Source organism: Watersipora subatra, chromosome 3, assembly GCF_963576615.1.
Source record: "Watersipora subatra chromosome 3, tzWatSuba1.1, whole genome shotgun sequence".
Taxonomy (NCBI): Eukaryota; Metazoa; Bryozoa; class Gymnolaemata; order Cheilostomatida; family Watersiporidae; genus Watersipora; species Watersipora subatra.
In genome coordinates this window covers 69,123,420-69,144,321 of record NC_088710.1, presented here as the reverse complement: position 1 = coordinate 69,144,321, position 20,902 = coordinate 69,123,420, and the positions used below count along the sequence as shown (strand labels likewise).

At 37.4% G+C, this 20,902-nt stretch overlaps 1 protein-coding gene across 2 annotated transcripts in view; it reads left to right on the top strand.

The window, feature by feature from the left end:
• LOC137391961 (muscle calcium channel subunit alpha-1-like) overlaps positions 1–20,902 on the top strand; it is a 60,240-nt gene that overhangs the window by 18,609 nt on the left and 20,729 nt on the right. Inside the window, exons 3-18 of one of the 2 annotated variants that reach the window (XM_068078537.1) lie at positions 4,559–4,665; positions 6,312–6,464; positions 6,603–6,817; positions 7,113–7,216; positions 7,333–7,448; positions 7,967–8,002; positions 8,680–8,758; positions 9,158–9,330; positions 9,948–10,173; positions 10,707–10,917; positions 11,004–11,264; positions 11,493–11,626; positions 11,902–11,984; positions 13,104–13,450; positions 13,898–14,004; positions 15,577–15,618. In XM_068078537.1, coding sequence (XP_067934638.1) covers positions 4,559–4,665; positions 6,312–6,464; positions 6,603–6,817; positions 7,113–7,216; positions 7,333–7,448; positions 7,967–8,002; positions 8,680–8,758; positions 9,158–9,330; positions 9,948–10,173; positions 10,707–10,917; positions 11,004–11,264; positions 11,493–11,626; positions 11,902–11,984; positions 13,104–13,450; positions 13,898–14,004; positions 15,577–15,618 — 2,394 coding nt within the window. The remainder of the gene's footprint in view (positions 1–4,558; positions 4,666–6,311; positions 6,465–6,602; positions 6,818–7,112; positions 7,217–7,332; positions 7,449–7,966; positions 8,003–8,679; positions 8,759–9,157; positions 9,331–9,947; positions 10,174–10,706; positions 10,918–11,003; positions 11,265–11,492; positions 11,627–11,901; positions 11,985–13,103; positions 13,451–13,897; positions 14,005–15,576; positions 15,619–20,902) is intronic. The other variant, XM_068078538.1, reaches the window with a different exon arrangement.

The following is a 20,902-nucleotide window of genomic DNA, read 5'->3' as shown; positions in this document are numbered from 1 at the left end:
TGTCTGTCGTCTGCCCAGTTATAGCAATACCGGTCGGTGTATATATCACATGGTTTGTCTGTCGTCTGCCCAGTTATAGCAATACCGGTGTATAAATCTCATGGTCTGTCTGTCGTCTGCCCAGTTATAGCAATACCGGTGTATACATCTCATGGTCTGTCTGTCTGTCGTCTGCCCAGTTATAGCACTACCGGTGTATATATCACATGGTTTGTTTGTCGTCTGCCCAGTTATAGCAATACCGGTGTATAAATCTCATGGTCTGTCTGTCGTCTGCCCAGTTATAGCAATACCGGTGTATATATTTCATGGTTTGCCTGTCGTCTGCCCAGTTACATGTATAGCAATAACTGGTTATAGCGATGGAAAATCACCTTCATACTGAATTTGAACTCGCGACATTCAAATCACAATTCTACTCACAAGCGCGTGTAACAATACAAGCTAAGTCATTCTTTTCATTTCCATCGGTCTTATTATATACAGTAGGCGCTCCTACAATGTAAATAATCCGTTCCAGGAACGTTTATGTTATAGGGAATTTACATTATAAGAACTGTAAAATATATGTAAATTGCCTAATCCGTTCCAAGATCTTTCCAAACTTACCCCTTTGGCCATGCAAAAAGGAGAAACTTAAATCTTCTAATTTGTAGGCTGTACCGTAACTGCAATATTATTGGTTTGCATCGACAACTTTTCTCCTTTTTATAATCAATCTCCCTGGTTTTCTAGACCATGATTGCAGTAATTTTACAATAAGTTGACGGGGACTCCACATTTTCGATGCTCATTTACAACAATTTGCTTATTTCTCTGAACAGCGAATTCTATTCTGCAAAGTAAAACTAATAACAAATTTTTTGTCCGTCTACAATAAGGCAAAACCACATTCTTTTTACTATAAAAAGCAGTTCTACCTGTTTGTCGTCTTTCTGTATTCAGGGGTCAAGGTTGGATAAAATATAACTTTTGACAATACTCCAACTCATGACATTCAGATTGGTAGACCGACGCTGTAACATCTGCACCAATCGATCGCCTTTGTATTTACAAACAATTGTGCAGCCATCCTATTCTCCTTTTTGTCGACACATTTAATGATCAATTACGACGAACTAGAATGTCGCGAAAATTATATGTACCGGTAATAGATATAATGCTATATGCACGGCGTTTTTTCTTCCGCAAGTTCGGCGAGGTAATCTGACATTTTATTGAAAACTCGCCCGATTTGACACTTTACCTTACATGGAATTTTTTATATAGTCAGATGCAAAATTTCACATAAAGTTTTTACGTTATCTGGAATTTACGTTATAGGAGCATCTAGTATACTGTATATTCTTTTCACGATTGCACACACCAAATGTGCCCTTTTTATTATTAATTAATATTACCTTTTGCATTTGTTATTTTTTTTAAAAGCTAATTTTTTTACCATTAACTATATTTTTAATTTGTAATTTTTAAATGTACTGTTTCAATTTTAAATGTGTCATTACTTTCCTATTTCTGGTTTTTTTAAAGGATCGATCGCTAAATTTGTAAAGGCTAATACTTTTCACATGGACAATTGTATTATCTTGAGTAGGAATTTCCTCTAAATGCTCTTTCCGCTCGGTCAGACAAAGTACTAGATAAAGACAGTTCGATATCTCATTTTTATGTTCGTAAACAGTATCAAATGATACTGTTTACGAACAACTGTCCATCAAAGTTTTGATGGACCATTATGGTCCATCAAAACTTTGAATACAACGAGCCTCTGCTGCAACAGTAACCTTTTTATACATACACTGCTATATAGTAATCACTATTATTAATTCAACACATTCATTATTTTTATTTTGTTTTTTCAGTTTGTATTAATTGTATCAGTATCCAATTATTTTTCATTGTAATCATTGTAGCAAAACAGATTATCTAGAAATTACTGTCTAATTATTTCACATTTAAACACCTTTACAGTTGTTTAATTTTTTCTCTTAATTTTTTTTAACTGTACAAAACATTTTTATCATAATATGAAGTTTGAAAGCTAGAATGGTGACTATTGTTGTATGTTAAAAAAAATTTTTGTGCAAAGACTTTTTATTATCCAGGCACCACCGGGAATTTGTATATTTGTATATTTGTATATATAGCACATTAAAGAAGACATAGTAATTTTTCAAACTTCATATAATAATAAGTTTATATCTAATTTAATGTACAGTATGTTAAAAATACTTTTAGATGTGCTTTCTATAATCTGCCTTGACGCATATATACTGTTGCCTTTAATTAAGGATGAACTCGTACAAAATTTTAGTAGGTTTTATCAGAACGTATCGGTGTTTTTCTGTCAGTTGCGATTGTTTTTATGAACTGATTTTGATAGTCTTTTCATATCAGCTACTAATTAATAGTGTTCTCACTGCAATTCAATAGAATTTTAAATAAGCTTTATAATTACAGTTGCTAATAATGAGGACTTGAGCTGTAATAACAATAATTACAATATAATTACAGTATATAAGTGTATGGCTAATAATTGTCATGAGCAGATAACTCCTTGCTAGAATTCATATGATTTGTAGTAACCAGAAGGGGTAACATTTGGAGCTGTTTGTGGCTGGAGATTAAAGAAAAGCATAGATTAGCCCTCAAGTCACATATCGGGGCCAACTAATCTAAGGGCAAAAAGTAGCCCACTGATTTCGCAATTAGCTTAACCGTGTATGATAAAAATAATATAATTTTATGCAGACATCCATTTTGAGATTCTTCTCTCAACACTTTATTTATACACATGTCAAGCTCATGCCATGGAAAGTATGTGACAATTAATAAATTTATAAATATTGAAATCGATTGAAAAGGCGCTTACAAAACTAATAACGATCACAAAATAAAGTCGAATGTGTAGAAAGCAGCTAGCCGTTTGAAATCTGTGAACCAACAAACCAAATGCACTTAATGAATGTATTTTCATTGCCTTCAGATCTTTTCTATGACACCAGCGCTTACACATTTCCTTTAATTTACATAACTTTGTGATATGCCTCTGGTTGGAGAACAACTTGCTGCTCTCCTTAGCGCCAGTTCACTCCTCTCTAAAATATTTGAGGAGTATTAGTACTGTTAGAGGAGTATCAGTACTGTAGAGGAGTATTAGTACTGTAGAGGGGTATTAGTACTGTAGAGGAGTATTAGCACTGTAGAGGAGTATTAGTACTGGAGAGGAGTATTAGTACTGGAGAGGAGTATTAGTACTGTAGAGGAGTATTAGTACTGTAGAGGAGTATTAGTACTTTTAGAGGAGTATTAGTACTGTAGAGGTGTATTAGTACTGTAGAGGAGTATTAGTACTGTAGAGGAGTATTAGTACTGTAGAGGAGTATTAGTACTGTAGAGGAGTATTAGTACTGTAGAGGAGTATTAGTACTGGAGAGGAGTATTAGTACTGGAGAGGAGTATTAGTACTGTAGAGGAGTATTAGTACTGTAGAGGAGTATTAGTACTTTTAGAGGAGTATTAGTACTGTAGAGGTGTATTAGTACTGTAGAGGAGTATTAGTACTGTAGAGGAGTATTAGTACTGTAGAGGAGTATTAGTACTGTAGAGGAGTATTAGTACTGTAGAGGAGTATTAGTACTGTAGAGGAGGATCAGAACTGTAGAGGAGTACATGTAATAGTACGGTAGAGGAGGATCAGTACTGTAGAGGAGTATTCGTACTGTAGAGGAGTATTAGTACTGTAGAGGAGTATTAGTACTGTAGAGGAGTATTAGTACTGTAGAGGAGTATTAGTACTGTAGAGGAGTATTAGTACTGTAGAGGAGTATTAGTACTTTTAGAGGAGTATTAGTACTGTAGAGGAGTACTAGTACTGTAAAGGTGTTTTAGTGCTAAATAGTTTAATGTTTACAATGCTGATGAAATAGACCTGAATTAATTGGTCAATATGCACGGAGGATATCCAATCATAACATATGTCACTCTACCTTTATTTAGTAGTCTAAGATGAAGGTTAAAAAGCATAGCAACAAACCTTCTAGTAGGCTTGTATGCTGACCTTCTCAGAAATTGTTTTGCTTTAGTTAAAATGAAGTTTTTCATAAACTACAAACTCTTAGTATGTGTTACAGTCATCTCCTTTTCAACTATTAGTATGTGTTACAGTCATCTCCTTTTCAACTAACAGTATGTATTACAGTCATCTCCTTTTCAACTATTAGTATGCATTACAGTCATCTCCTTTTCAACTATTAGTATGTGTTACAGCCATCTCCTTTTCAACTATTAGTATGTATTACAGTCATCTCCTTTTTCAACTATTAGTATGTATTACAGTCATCTCCTTTTCAACCCTCAGTGTGTGCTACAGTCATTTCCTTATCAACATTTAGCCTTAAATGCTAAAGCTATTCCAATGCTAAATATAAATACGGGTAGCTCTTTGAAGCATGATTTAATTTAGGTGAATAACATATATTGCTGCCTAAAGTTTTAATATCATAGAATATTGGTGTTGCTGGGCGGCCTCCCTTACCCCTTCCCTCTTATATTGCAGGATGCTCAGTACCATCCTAGAATTCCTCAATCTTGGTGGGTTTGATATTAAATCTCTTCGAGCGTTCAGGGTACTCCGACCACTACGCCTTGTCTCAGGAGTACCAAGTAAGTCCTTGACTAGTTTTTGTACAATAAAACATCGAGCAATAATTTGCTCTTAGATCTACAACGTCAGGTGACAGGTGCAGTAGAACCCCAGTACTTTCATACGCTTTACGTATGAAGTCGTCAACATGAGCAAACCTTTAGTCATAACTAGCCTAGTTTGCCTAACCGCTAGTTGTCATCACGGTGCTGTTCAGTTAGTTTGTCCCTGTAAATATGAACAGCTGACAGCATCATCATAGAATCAAGGAAATATCACTAAAACCTCTACATAAGAGGTTGATCTTTTCAGCTTCACACGTTGGAGCAGATATCCTCATTAAAATACACTGTAGTTCATTTCATAGCTTGGATAACCTACTAAGACACCAGAATTAATTCTACAAGTAATTACACATACATGTAGCATTAAAACCATTGTAATAGGAAAAATGTATGTAAAAAAACTAAATAATTTTGTAACAAAATACATCAATAAAGTAACAACCAGTAAAAAAAGGTTTATTGTTACACAAAGGAAAAACACAAGTGGAAGGGCGGGTTCAGTAATGAGTAGGTTTGAAGGTAGAGCGATAAAAACACCTGACTTCATTACCTTGACCCTTGACCTTTACTTATAATCTATCATTATTAGCTTATTATTAAGTATAACAATCAAAGAGTGTCGAATATTTTGCATATGATGAGAATGTTTTATAACGAGGCCACAAACAAAACATTTGAGCTGGATTTTCACCCACCATCATATGTCCTTGAGTATGTGCCTCGAATGTGTACACCGAGTTTCAACTTATGACTGACATGTTGGTCGGAAGGGATTTGGGCTGTAACTCCGTTAGGGTACATTTGTACATGGAGCACTTAGGGTTTGCTCGCTAGCGGTTCTTTCTTGATGCAGTCAGCTCTTAAAGTTTAGTTAGTCGTGTGATTGGCTGAGCAATTTTACCATGAACCTTTGACACTTGGCACTGTAGGTCAGCATATCTTACTTGTCTTGTATTGTGTTTATAGTAGCTCCATTTGAGTCAGTATTTCTTTCAGCTAATAGAAAGTCGGTCTTCAATGGGGATTAAAACAAGTTTGATTCGGTTGCTTGTTGGAGCAACCTTGCCTACTTGTCATTTATATAACTGTCACTTCTAGAAGCAAATACTATAAAGCATATGAATGAGTTTTGTTTGTTAAACTTTAAATATTATATCATTATTATATTAATGCAACATTCCAAATTATGTTTATCTGTTCTAGTCTACAAAGTGGCTACTGTAGGTTTTTAGTGCGATATAAAAGTAGCTGCAGGCCACAGAACTTGTTACCAGAGGTCATGAGGTCATGTAGCTATTTTGGTTAATCAGATTCTCTTTACTCCTCATCAAGTTGGTCAGCTGGTCAGAGAGACAGAGAGACTTAATTTATGTAGTTCTTTGCTAAACATCTTGTAAAAATGTTATTTATTTTGCCAGACTGGTTTAAGTACCATTCTAGCTGTGCCAGTGGGTGGAATGAGAAAGAAATAGCTTATCCTGTTAACAAAAAATAAATTGCTAAATAGACGTGTTACTGCCAGACGTAATCATCCTAATATTTTGGTCAGAAAATGGATTCTTCTATGAAAAATATGCGCACTTATATTTGGTATGTTGCAGGTCTTCAGGTGGTCATGAACTCCATATTCAGGGCGATGGTGCCCCTGCTTCACATCGGCCTCCTAGTATGCTTTGTTATCATCATCTATGCTATCGTTGGCCTTGAGCTTTTTATGGGTGCTCTTCATAGCACTTGCCGAGACCTTGAAACCAGTGAGTTAATTCGCCCTATCTAACAGCCTTACTCGCAGCTGAGAGTTTATATGTAGCAACTTAGCCATGGTGAGGTGATTATCAGTTTTTCAACACCTGTGAAATACGGTCCTGTTTAACTTTTATATTCTGTTTCAGAGGAGATCACCGAGCCAACACCTTGTAACTCTAAGGGAGGGGCTACAGGCTACAATTGCTCAAACACCCCTAATTCATATTGTGATGATGGTCCCGAGGCCACAGCGTGGGTAGGACCCAATTATGGTATCACAAACTTTGACCATATCGGTCTAGCAATACTCACAGTATTCCAGTGCATCACCATGGAAGGCTGGACTCAAATATTATACTATGTGAGTGGAATCCATAGTCTGTTTCTTCTAGTAGATAGCTGACTCTAACGGTGTTTGCTTACATGTACATTCTACATATACTCCACGACTGTCCGCTATGACAGCCTCAGGATATGCCAGTCCCGCAGGAGCTTATTTCGAATCCCATCTGGCATCCAATTGTTTTTATTTATACGCAGTACGACATTAGCTTGAACAATGAGTTTAGCAATGACCAGGTTGATATGCAGCTTCCGAAACAGGATGAGCTTTTGCGACCTCTTTTTTATGCTTCAGTGATGCATTCTATTTGTAGATGAATGATGCTCTGGGAGGAGGCTGGCCCTGGTTGTATTTTGTTAGCCTTATCATCATTGGCTCATTCTTTGTATTGAATCTCGTACTCGGTGTGTTGAGTGGGTGAGTTGTCCTTTTTTTTATTTTGCGTGTTATTACTGCGTAAACCTAGCAAACCACTCTGGCTGTTTTTGACTAAATCACCCTTTCCAATGCTTACCTGCTGTTGAATCTTGTAGTGAATTCTCCAAAGAGAGAGAAAATGCGAGAAAACGTGGAGAGTTTCAAAAGTTGAGAGAAAAGAAGCAACTTGAGGAAGATCTGAGTGGATATTTAGACTGGATTCTTCAAGCTGGTGGGTTTGGCTACGGGTTTTAATATTGATCTCACAAGTTCTTTGCATGTCTTTTTCATCATAAAATGACTTGATAATAGAAACAACCGCTAATTGAAGTTGTCTGTTCTTTAATGAGACGAAACAAATATGTAGGCCTAGACTTTGTCGTTGTAACATCTCCTAGTTTGATTGCCTTGACAGTAATAATGCTTGGGATGTGTAAGAAGTTCATGATATAGAGGTTAGCTAAGGTTTTGAGGAGTCAGCAGACTGAAGGAGACACAGATTTAGCCTTGATGCAGTGCGACTGTGTGTAGCAAATGATCAACTCTCGATACTGCAAGGGAATGTTATGAAAGAAAGGCTTTACCAGCTTAATTAATATCCTGGAAATCTAAAAATTTGTGAGAAACCTAAACATATGTTCTTGGTTCAAGAGCTTTGAGCTAAGACTGTTGTGTTCTACAGCTTTCTACATAGTCCATCCATTTCATGCCTGTGTTATGTCTGCATTATGGGATGTTTATCTGTTTCAGAGGATCTGGAGGAGGAGAATGATGGCAATGATGAGGGTGAGCGGAGACTTGACTAGAACTCAAATTCTCTGTTACAAACCGTAACAGGCCTTGACATTTGTTTCCTTGTATTCTTTGTTTGTGCTTCGTCTATGTTTGTTAATCATTCAATGAACAATACTTTATGCAGGTCTTTTTATGTCACGCAGTCTTTGGCAAGTTGAATATGGATGTCTATGCAAGTCGATCTATGCATATCGGTCTATTGTCTATCTATGCCTCTTAGTTTATTTACAACTATTTATGTACAAGTATTTATATAACGTATTAATAATTATTTTTGTTATATTTTATTTAGAGTGTTTATAGAATCATAGATGTATTATAAGTTTAACCTTTAGCAAGGGAGGTATGAAAAGTGTTCTATATTGTTTGATGAATGCAAGAGAATAAAGCCAGCCGGTGCTTCCTTTGCTTTAGTGAAAGGAGGTTTTTGCCGAGCGTTGCTTATGGCAACCACCTAAATTTTTCAACATACATGTATATCTCTCTAGTCATATACATGTAGTTACTTCAGGGATTATAGAAGGGAGTCACAGACTCTAATGTTGTGTTATCGGTAGGAGAACACCTTGTAATTTAGCAAGTTGGAATAGAACTACCAGTCTGCTCTACCAGTCATGCCTGACAAGTGTTTGCCACTATTGTTTTGACTGTTTTAGCTTATGTTGCAGACGCCATAGGAGATGAGAATGTAGGAGGGGAGAATGAAGAGGCCGCGTCAAGAGCGCAAGGAAGGTTCCAGAGACTAATGTAAGTGTCTGTCTTGCTACGTCTGCAACTTAAAAGTGTTTCACAATGGATATGGGCTCTCTGTTGCTGGATCATAATCTCTTTGCTGAGCCATATTCATTTCTTCGGCAATATTTTTAACACTAGTGCTTACTAAAGAAAAAGGGTAAGAAGGAGTTACTTTCAAAAATCTTTTTATACTCTGATGATATCATGTGACCAAGTCTGGTGATGCTGGGCTATTTTGTTCATACTATAGCGTTATAGCTATTGTCTAAGTTACAAAAACCATGTTATGGCCCTTCAGCCTTGCGATGTTTGTATTTTGTGCTGTGTTAATGCTCACTATATCTAGATACAGCTAAAGCGAAGCATTTGTCTCCAGAACCTTCTAATCAGCCATCGTTGCTTGCTTGACAGATTGCATTACAAGCAGAGACTCGCCAAATTCAACAAACGCTGTAAAAGAAAATGCCGGAAGATGGTCAAGTCTCAGATATTCTATTGGCTAATTATAGTGCTAGTCTTCCTGAACACAGTCATCCTTAGTACAGAACATTATAATCAGCAGGAGTGGCTCGAGGTATTTCAGGGTAAGGCCTAGTGTTTGACCCCCTGCTCCTACTCTCTCTTCTGCCTTTTTCACTCATATACTCTATTTACACGACCAGATGCTCCCCTGATGCTCTTTCAAATGCTCTTCCAGAAGCTCTTCCAAATGCTCTTCCAGAAGCTCTTCCAAATACTTTCCCAGATACTCCCCAGCTATGTGCTCACCCGTCTTCTCACCCGTATTCTCCCTCGTATTCTCACCCGTATTCTCACCCTTATCCTCACCCCTATTCTCACACCTATTCTCACCCGAATCCTCACTCGTATTCTCACCCATATTCGCTCTTTACCTCTGCTGGTTGTCTAGAGTAACTTTAGCCATATTTTATTAAGAACAATTGTCTTACGCCGGTATTGTTCTCAACTTTCAGATACTCCTATAGCAAAATTTCACTTGTATTTTAATTCACTACAAAGGGAGTGAGGCAAGTCTAAGAACCATCTTATTTTGCCACATTTTTTTTATTCCTGAACCTTTTGCTTAGTGTCCATTCAAACCTCTCTGATAACGTCAGGAAGCAAGAAACAATTAGGCTTATTTTTCTTGAAGGGAGTTTGCCTAACTCAACTGTAAATCTTTTTCTTATTTCTCTTGCAGAGTACGCCAATATCACCTTCATCTTACTATTTACTCTCGAAATGATACTCAAGATGTACAGCATGGGTCTACGTGCCTACTTCCTGTCTCTTTTCAACAGATATGACTGCTTCGTAGTCATATGCTCGATAGTGGAAAGAACCCTCGTCTTTGCAAATATTTTTCCTGCTATCGGTGTCTCGGTGCTAAGGTGTGCAAGACTGCTCCGGGTCTTCAAGGTCACCAGGTGAGTTTATTTTATACTCTGCACTTTTTATGGAGCCCATAGCGCTACCACATGGCTTAATCTCGTTGTTTTATCATGGTCTGCGCCTTTTCTTGTTTTCACCAATTTTCTATTTTTTGGTTGCCAATTGTACTCCTTGTTATTCTATTGCGCAAGGAGAGCAAACATAAGCTCACATGAAAATTTTAAAAACTTTGGTTTTGCGATACCAAAGTTTTATCAATTATGTATTTTTAATCCAAGATTTTAAACAATTTGCTGAACAAACCCTCTGAAATATTTTCCTCTGTTTCACTTCTCAATGCTGTGCATTGCCAAAAAAACTATTTTTGTGTCATTCAATCACGCTCATAAATTCGCACCACAAAAGGGTTCATGTGAGAAGAGTTAGCACTCCCACAAGACTTTCCTATAACAACAGTTTGTCTTATCATTCATTTGGAGCATGCATGTTTTTCGCTCAAATAGGTTTACATCGGCAGGGGAAATTCTGCAGCACAACAGGTGAGGTAGCAGTCATGCGCTTGTTGTAGACATTGGACCTCTTTAAGGAACCTCGTAGCCTCTCTTCTCAATTCAATGAGATCAATAGCCAGTCTTCTGCTTCTTCTCTTCCTCTTCATCGTTATATTCGCTCTGCTTGGCATGCAGCTGTTTGGAGGCAAGTTTACGTACGACAGATATGAGGATGTCCCTAGAAGCAATTTTGATTCATTCTGGCAGGCTCTTTTCACAGTCTTTCAGGTATGTAGATTTCAGTCTGAAGGTTTCTTCTTTCTGGGTTCACGTTAATTCTTGATCAATGCTAAGCATGTGGTATGTTTCTGCAGATACTCACGGGTGAGGATTGGAATGAAGTGATGTACACAGGTATTCGAGCTTATGGCGGTATCGGTACTCTTCTTGGTACTATACCTGTTCTCTTCTTTGTCATCCTGTTTATTATCGGTAACTATATTCTACTCAATGTCTTCTTGGCTATCGCTGTTGACAACTTGGCTGATGCTCAGGACCTGACCGACAAGGATATCGAAGAGGAAGAAGCAAGAGAACGACAAAAAATTATTCGATCGCAGACCCAATCACCTCAGGTGACTTGCAATTTCGATTGTAATTGCTCAGTTCAAATACGAATCAATTACAACCAAAGCATTATGCTTAAGCTCGTCAGGCACCTTTTTCTGATACACTGCCACCTTAGGTATACTTTCTTATTGCATAAAAGAAGATCATTTGGAGCAGCCTTTGAATGCTGTTGGGATGTTTAGTCAATCAGATGAGAAGATGAGAAGTGACCATGATCTGTGCTCTTGTTGTAGGATGAGATAGTTGAGTTTGATCAAGCGGGTGAAGCTACAGATGAGTATGATGATGAAACTATTAAAATTAATATGGATGATGGCAACAGTGAAACAGGAAGTGAGGCTAGACCTGCTAAATCGATACTACGTCCGTAAGTTTTAACATCTTTTCTATCAGCTTTATTGCGCAATTCTATAAGACACTATGTCAGGTTGAACCTGCAGGACTTCTCTTAGAGCCAACGCTAGCATTTGACTTGCCAATTAAGCCAACTTACATCAGCTAGTAGCGAATACTCAAAAGGAAGTGTGATTAGTTGCTACCAGGCATTTGAGAACTGTTGAGTACTCCTTGATTAACAACTTGTTTTTCTTTGCCTGTTCTTTTGTATCTGGCTGCGTATAGCCAAAGTTCTTGTTAATTTAGGGGCGGACGTGAAGAGGGAGTAGTAAGTGATCAACACGTGAGGTTAGAAGTTATTAGTGAAAAGGACACGGGTTCTGCCGAAGGTGAGTTCTAGAACCTCATCTTCACAGTTTGCCAACTTACCACTATAAATGTCTAAATATATCTGAGTTTGTTATAGTTGTTAATGTTATACTCTGAGTTTGTTATAGTTGTCATACTCTGAGTTTGTTATAGTTGTCATACTCTGTGTTTGTTATAGTTGTTATACTCTGAGTTTGCTAATAGTTGTTAATGTTATACTCTGAGTTTGTTATAGTTGTCATACTCTGTGTTTGTTATAGTTGTCATACTCTGAGTTTGTTATAGTTGTCATACTCTGTGTTTGTTATACATAGTTGTTAACCTTGTTAGTTTGTGCTATTCAATAGACCGATTTAGTAGAGCACCAAAGTACGTATTATTGACATACTTTAGCTATGCACTATGACATACTTTAGCTATGCGCTATGACATACTTTAGCTATGCGCTATGACATACTTTAGCTATGCGCTATGACCGCTAGCACTCAGTGCTAATAACTTAAACTCAAGCAATGCGAAACAGCTAAAAGTGAGAGGTAGTTCCTTGCCGATCTCTTTTAAAGTTTGATTTAATTTATGTGCAGACTGCTAATGTTCCTATTGGTATTTGTTCGACTGATTTTGCACAGAAACTATGTTTGGTTTCTACCCCGTGTTGTCAGTGAATACGCTTGAATGAAAGCCTCTGTAGAAGAACTCAAATGCTCATTCAACAACAGTACTTTTTGACATAAACAGATATAAATATAGTAACATAAGGAGTGTAATCTATTTCATGCGGTAACAATTAATTTTGTCAATTTTAAATAGAGATGAATAAATCAAGGCCGACATGTTAATTTCACAGTCTAACTCACTATTGCACTCAAGTTCTATAAAAATAAAATTGTCTCACAGGAGAGTCTATTTGATAAAAATGAACAGGTACTCGATTGCTTTTAGAGATCATCTCACTTGTTAGCTCATTTGTTTTATCTGTGAAAAGATTGGCATATTCCTTTCCCTCAGATCTTGCGGCAAAAGAACTGTTTTCTGAAGCAAAAAATTGGTAGTTAAAGTTCTATCATGCAGGGATGATACAGTTGCATCGTGCATCATTATGTAGTGTCATGAAAGAATACGGATCGATCACTTTTTAGATGATGAAGATGATGAAGACCTGGATGAGGATGAGGACAATCAAACAACTACAACACCTACGGCGCGTCCACGGCGACTCTCGGAAATAAACATGCCAACAGAAAAGAAGCCCGTGCCAAAGGATTCCTCTATGTTTATATTTTCATCTACTAACAGACTCAGAGTGATCTGCTGGAAAATTTGCAACCACTCCTACTTTGGAAACTTTATTTTAGCCTGCATTCTTATAAGCAGTGCCATGTTAGCTGCTGAGGATCCTATAAAAACGGACGCTCCGCGCAACAAGATTCTCAACTATTTTGATTATATATTCACCAGTGTTTTCACCATAGAAATTTTAATCAAGGTAAGAAAAGATTTAGGTGTACATGTGAGAGCATGTCACAAGCACATGTGAGTGCATGTCACAAGTACATGTGAGTGCATGTCACAAGTACATGTGAGTGCATGTCACAAGCACATGTGAGTGCATGTCACAAGTACATGTGAGTGCATGTCACAAGCACATGTGAGTGCATGTCACAAGTACATGTGAGTGCATGTCACATGTACACATCGATCCACATTCAATCTACAACAGCTTGCAATCACCATATTGATGATGGCTGTAGCCTATGGATGATTCTTATTTTAGCTTGCTCTATTGTTTACGGGCTTGTGTAAACAGGGATACACGAGACCTTGCCACATGACTTTTTGCTGTCGATTACTGTATATTTGCTGTACAGTTTTCATGTGTACCTATTTTGATGAATGAATGAAAAAATATTTGTGTGGCATTCTATAATTTTAGATTATAGCATATGGTGTGTTCCTGCACAAGGGAGCATTCTGCAGAAGCGCCTTCAATCTCCTTGATCTGCTTGTCGTCTTAGTTTCACTTGTCTCATTTGTCATAACGTAAGTTTATACTAAAATATCTAAAAGGTCGTATTCACATTTACTACAGCTTACCTTTTGTGAATTATCACTGAGAATACATTTGTTTTACATTAGAACAGCCCTTTCACACTTTCTTCCCCTCATCACACCTCTTTGTCATCACACCTCTCTCTCTCATCACACCTCTCTCTCTCTCATCACAGCTCTCTCTCTCATCACACCTCTCTCTCTCATCACACTTCTCTCTCTCATCACACTTCTCTCTCTCATCACACTTCTCTCTCTCTCATCACACTTCTCTCTCTCTCATCACATCTCTCTCTCTCATCACATCTCTCTCTCTCTCTCATCCCACCTCTCTCTCTCATCACACACCTCTCTTTCTCATCACACACCTCTCTCTCTCATCACACGCCTTTTTGTCATCACACCTCTTTGTCACCACACCTCTCTCTCTCATCACACCTCTCTCATCACACCTCTCTCATCACACCTCTCTCATCACACCTCTCTCATCACACCTCTCTCATCACACCTATCTCTCTCTCATCACACCTCTCTCTCTCATCACACCTATCTCTCTCACCCCACCTCTCTCTCTCATCACACCTATCTCTCTCTCATCACACCTCTCTCTCTCATCACACCTTTCTCATCCCACCTCTCTCTCTCTCATCACACCTCTCTCTCTCATCACACCTCTCTCATCCCACCTCTCTCTCTCATCACACCTCTCTCTCTCATCACACCTCTCTCTCTCATCACACCTCTCTCTCTCATCACACCTCTCTCTCTCTCATCACACCTCTCTCTCTCTCTCATCACATCTCTCTCTTTCTCTCATCCCACCTCTTTCTCTCATTCCACCTCGCTCTCTTATCACACCTCTCTCTCATCATACCTCTTTCTCCTCATCGTCTCTTCTCAAATGATCTTTTTCTTTTTCATCTGTCTTCATCTAACCTTGCCATCCTTCTGAGCCTCTTCCGTACTGACTCACATGGAAGATGGCTGAGAACTTGCTAGAGATGTGCTATAGGATTCATTCTAGTCTAAGATAATTGAGAATGCCTCAACACATCAGCAACGATTTTGTGAAGTTTTGTCAAAAAACTCAAGAATGCACATAAAGCTATGCAGTGCTCCACCATGCAACTAGCAACTAGTAAATGGTTTGAGCAAACTTATCATTTTATATTAAAAATGATTTGAATGTTATAAAAAAGATTTTGAAGAAAATTATTTGTTGCAAGGCTAGCAGAAATCAATAAAGCACGTACTTTAATCAAGTCTTTGTGTAATGACCTTGACCTCCGCTTTGTCTATCTTCTAGAGACAACCTTGTACATTATCTACATACATATGCATGATATTTTCATCAGCTACTCTCACATTTTCTCTTTAATCATCTTTCTTCTCCATGCGCTCGCATGTTCTCCTCATTCCATTTAATAGGCCTTTTATTGGGTTAATTTAATGAAAGCTCTGGATAATGTTAAAAGAGTGGTGTACTCTGGTTAATACCTTTTATTTCTCTCCAAAAGCGTATTGTGCCTCCAATATTGTTAATGTTTTTGACCTACCTCCTAGAGTCTATCAGGCCCTTTATAACCAAGGGAACGAACTTCCAGGGTGAGTAGATGCACCAACATGATGCTCTTTTTTTGCCCGTGTTGGCACTTTCCATTTTTAAATGTCTGATGTTTATGCACAACACATGATGGGCGCCTAGCTTACCTACGCACTTTCCCGCTGTCAATCAGTCATAGGTTTGTCTGTCTAGCCTCATCTCACAAGGTCAATGTCTCACTGTACGAATGGCTAGTAATGTTTCCCCTGCGTGACCTGTTGTCTCAACTCTTGCTATATGTCAAGTTCCATATTCTGCAACTGACAAGCTCATTGCTCGCTACAAGCCTTTAGCCTTTGAGCCTGTTTCATATTCTACAACTTGCAAGCTCATTGCTCGCTACAAGTATCTAGCCTTTGAGCCTTTTTTCATGTTCTGCATCTGGCAAGCGCATTGCTCGCTACAAACCTCTAGTCTTTGAGCTTTCATCGATATTCGACTACATTTGTTGAGCTTAATGCAGACTACATGCTGTAACATCGGATCCTTCCTCCATATTCTACATCTGACAGTCGATGATGAACTATGCTGCCTGAGTAATTCTAGAAGGAGAAGTCTTATCATTCTGATGTTTGGGCTAGCTTATCGTAGCCCCTTCATTGCGATTGTTGCTCCGAGACCTGTCACTAAACTCTGTTATCATGTTGCAGTTGTCTAAGGGTTGTCTGATCAATATCCTCTAGTTTCAGTCAGGTATTGTTTCCGCATCGTACTGTAACGTTATAGTTATGTACAGATCTACAGCTGATGCTAGTCAGTCTGCGTTTGGACTATGCGAGCGGTTTTCTATTACTAATTTTTAATAAGGATGTAAAACTGCTATCACTCTACGTATGTGGGCAGCAAATTTTCTTATTGGAGTTGTCTAACCAAAAGAGCATTCCATGCTGCATCACTTGTAACATCGAAAAGATGTTGGCAATAGTCTATGATACTGACAGGCACCTCACCTCTCATACTGACTGTCCAATCATTCATTCACTCACCAAAGAGATCGCTTAGGAGTTGTCGTTTCTTATTTTTATTTTGATTAATAATGCTAATATTTAACCATAAGTCAAACTTTGTGAATAGCTTACATGAGAAAGCTAGGCATGCTCAAGACATTGTCATATTTCTGGTGAGTCGCTGTGGGTCTGTTTGATTGTGAACTGGTCAAGCAAATGTACTCATGCAGAAATACATATTGGTTAGAGTCAAGTTATTTTACAACTGATGTCGTATCGTCATATTTTGTGAAGGTTGTAAAATTGTTTTTGTTAGCATTGTATTTTTATGAACTAATTGGAAGCTGTCTTGAATTATAGTACTGCGCAGGGCTTCATGTAAGAGCATCGTTACTAACACACAGTAATAATATGACTGTAACTAACACACAGTAATATTATGACTGTTACTAACACACAGTAATAATATGATTGTTACTAACACACAGTAATATTATGACTATTACTAACACAGAGTAATATTTTGACTGTTACTAACACATAGTAATATTATGACTATTACTAACACACAGTAATATTATGACTATTACTAACACACAGTAATATTATGACTATTACTAACACAGAGTAATATTTTGACTGTTACTAACACACAGTAATATTATGACTATTACTAACACACAGTAATATTATGACTATTACTAACACAGTAATATTATGACTGTTACTAACACACAGTAATATTATGACTATTACTAACACACAGTAATATTATGACTATTACTAACACACAGTAATATTATGACTATTACTAACACAGTAATATTATGACTGTTACTAACACACAGTAATATTATAACTATTACTAACACACAGTAATATTATGACTATTACTAACACAGAGTAATATTTTGACTGTTACTAACACACAGTAATATTATGACTATTACTAACACACAGTAATATTATAACTATTACTAACACACAGTAATATTATGACTATTACTAACACAGAGTAATATTTTGACTGTTACTAACACACAGTAATATTATGACTATTACTAACACACAGTAATATTATGACTATTACTAACACACAGTAATATTATGACGGTTACTAACGCATAGTAATGATTAGCAACTGTTAATAGTTATAACAGGGTGCACACAACAACAGTAATAATTGTTGGTTATTTGTCATCCACAGCCGGAACTCTCAGGCCTACAGGTGATCATGTATTTGCTATACAATGTTATCATGTGTGAGGAATAGAGTGTGATTATATTAGGGCCTCGCCATGAGCAGTTAGATGCCACTGAGTGAGCGTTTAGAGGGCATGAAGGTAGCATCTATACTCCACAGTGTGAGCATATATATGAGACGAGGAGATAGAGGGTGCTTATAGAGGGTACATATAGAGGGTGCTTATAGAGGGCGCTTATAGAGGGTACTTATAGAGAGTACTTATAGAGAGTACTTATAGAGGGTACTTATAGAGGGTACATATAGAGGGTGCTTATAGAGGGCGCTTATAGAGGGTACTTATAGAGAGTACTTATAGAGGGTACTTATAGAGAGTACTTATAGAGGATTCTTTCAGAGGGTACTTATAGAATTCTTTCAGAGGGTTCTTTCAGAGCGTACTTATAGATGGTACTTATAGAGGGTGCTTATAGAGGGTGCTTATAGAGGGCGCTTATAGAGGGTACTTATAGAGAGTACTTATAGAGGATTCTTTCAGAGGGTACTTATAGAGGGTACTTATAGAGGGTACTTATAGAGGGTACTTATAGAGGGTACATATAGATGGTACTTATAGAGGGTACTTATAGAGGGTACTTTCAGACGGTACTCATAGAGGGTACTCATAGAGGGTACTTATAGAGGGTACTTATAGAGGGCGCTTTTAGAGGGTACTTATAGATGGTACTTATAGAGGGTACTTATAGAGGGCGCTTATAGAGGGCGCTTATAGAGGGCGCTTATAGAGGGCGCTCATAGAGGGCGCTTATAGAGAATACTTATAGAGGGTGTTTATAGATGGTATTTATAGAGGGTACTTGTAAAGGGTACTTATAGAGGGTACTTATAGAGTGTACTTATAGATGGTACTTATAAAGGGTACTTATAGAGGGTGCTTAAAGACGGTACTGGCAAAGCACAGAAAGGGAGCATAAGTTATAATAGGGAAGTTTGCTACCCGGTCAATGGCTGCTCAAATCGAACTGTTCCAGAATGTTGATAAAGACATGTAAGTTTGTCAAACTTTGTGCCACAATATTGGAAATATGTAACGATCGAGAAGACTCTAACATTGTATTTCTTATTCATGTATTCGCAACTCCTTCACTAAACGCTGACCTGAAAAGCAGCTTGCCAACTTCCATATTATTAGAGGGCTGTCTTAGGTAGTAGATGGTTCATTTGCATCAAGCAGATACAGTATAATAACATCTGTCCACATTTTGCCGAAACATGCTTAAAGTAGTCTACAATCCATTTGTAAAATTTTATATTTAGTGTATGATTGCACTTATAGAAACGTTGCTTGCAAAGACAATAACAGGCATGTAGCTCTAGTTCTGGTCATCAAGGCTCTGTGATCTCCAGTTCCTACACATGTGACCCTGTAGTCAACAATGGTTAAGCTTTTTGGAATATTTTTGCACCAACTCTAACTTGTCTATGGTTGGTTCTTCTGCATGAGAAGTCCCTAGTCAGAGCATACAAGTGTCATGTTGCAACTGCGTAGCATTGTAAAACTTGTATAGTGAGGAAGAATTGTACCTGAGGTGGAGTCATTCTTGTTCCCTGCTGTAATTGTCTAAGAAGGTATCTTTCTAGGATCATCTCCGCTTCTATGTCGGTTTCCTATAACCTTCTTATAAGATGCCAGACTTAACCAGCTCGTCTGGTCCCATACTTCAACTACATGTCAGTCACTTGTCTGTGCCTGTCACTGCTCACACCTCGTATACCCGCAGTTTCCATTCAACTGTGAAAGAAGTCGAATTATTGCCTCTCTGAATCGAGCTAAGCTCTTGCATCTCATTCTATGCATTATTATTATTCTTATGCGTTTCATCTTATATGTTTTTTGGCGGTTATAATCATATAATCTATTATATATAATATATATTATAATACATATATATAATAATATAATATAGACATGTATATAATATATTATATATATTATTTACTGGTATATAATAACTGTTATTATATATTATTTTATATAATATATTATAATATAATATATTTTATTACATTAAAAATTATAATATATATAATATACTATTTGTATATAATGTAATTATAATAATTATTGGCAGCAAACCATGACACTCTTTAAAAGGCTGGATAATAAGTAGACTCAACAGGGTCAGTAGTAATGGGTCTGTAGTCAGTGGTGCTTATGATTTAAAGCTGACCATTGGGCTCGAACAAGAGCAATGTATAGTAAGCGCATGTATTAAAGTGAAAGGCAGTTGGCTTGGTTAGTGTAAATACTAGTAACTTTACTCGATGCCCGTATTTCTTGCAATGTCACTTTGATCATCTTCTATGTTATCAGACGCCGTGTGGATATAACTGGGTTGTATCTCCATACTACCACTATCAACCTCGCCATTCGTAGCTGCTGTGTAGTGGTTGAAAATCACATCGTATATCTCACCATCAGCCGCTTACTCATAAAGTTCTACACCTACTCCCTCATCTCTCCCCCTTTACATTAATTTCTCTCGAATGCTTCTCAATGTTTTTTATTTTTCAATTGTGCGCTAGAATTTTTTTCCTCGGCTCACTTGTGTTTGGCAGTGGTCTCAGGTGCTACATCAATAATGGTTGTGTTTTATAAAGGTTATTAGCGTGCTACATCGATGATGGTTGTGTGTGAGTAAACCTCAATTTGCTACAGCGTAAATAGTGCGATATTGTTGTATGGGAAGGAATTTTATTATGATTCTGCCGTGAAATGAATATTGCCTAATTATAACAGGGTCCGCTATCGCTGACAGCTATCATTATTTTTCATATCGGCATATATTTAATAATAAAATCACCCATACAGCTGCCTATGAGTACATAGTCTTTAGAGTCCATCAGCGTCTGCTTGGTATTCGAAGTGTCACAGGCAAATGATGACGAATTATGCTCGACATTTTTTTGAAGAAAAATAAATAAATATAAAATGATAGTATGAAATACCAAGCAGACGACTGGTGTTCCCGATTTTGTTGTTATTATCAGACCCTGTTGTTGACTACAACACACGGGCTGGCGTAGTTATCTGCTCTTAGCTGAATGAATGGTCAATGGTCTTTTGATCTCTAC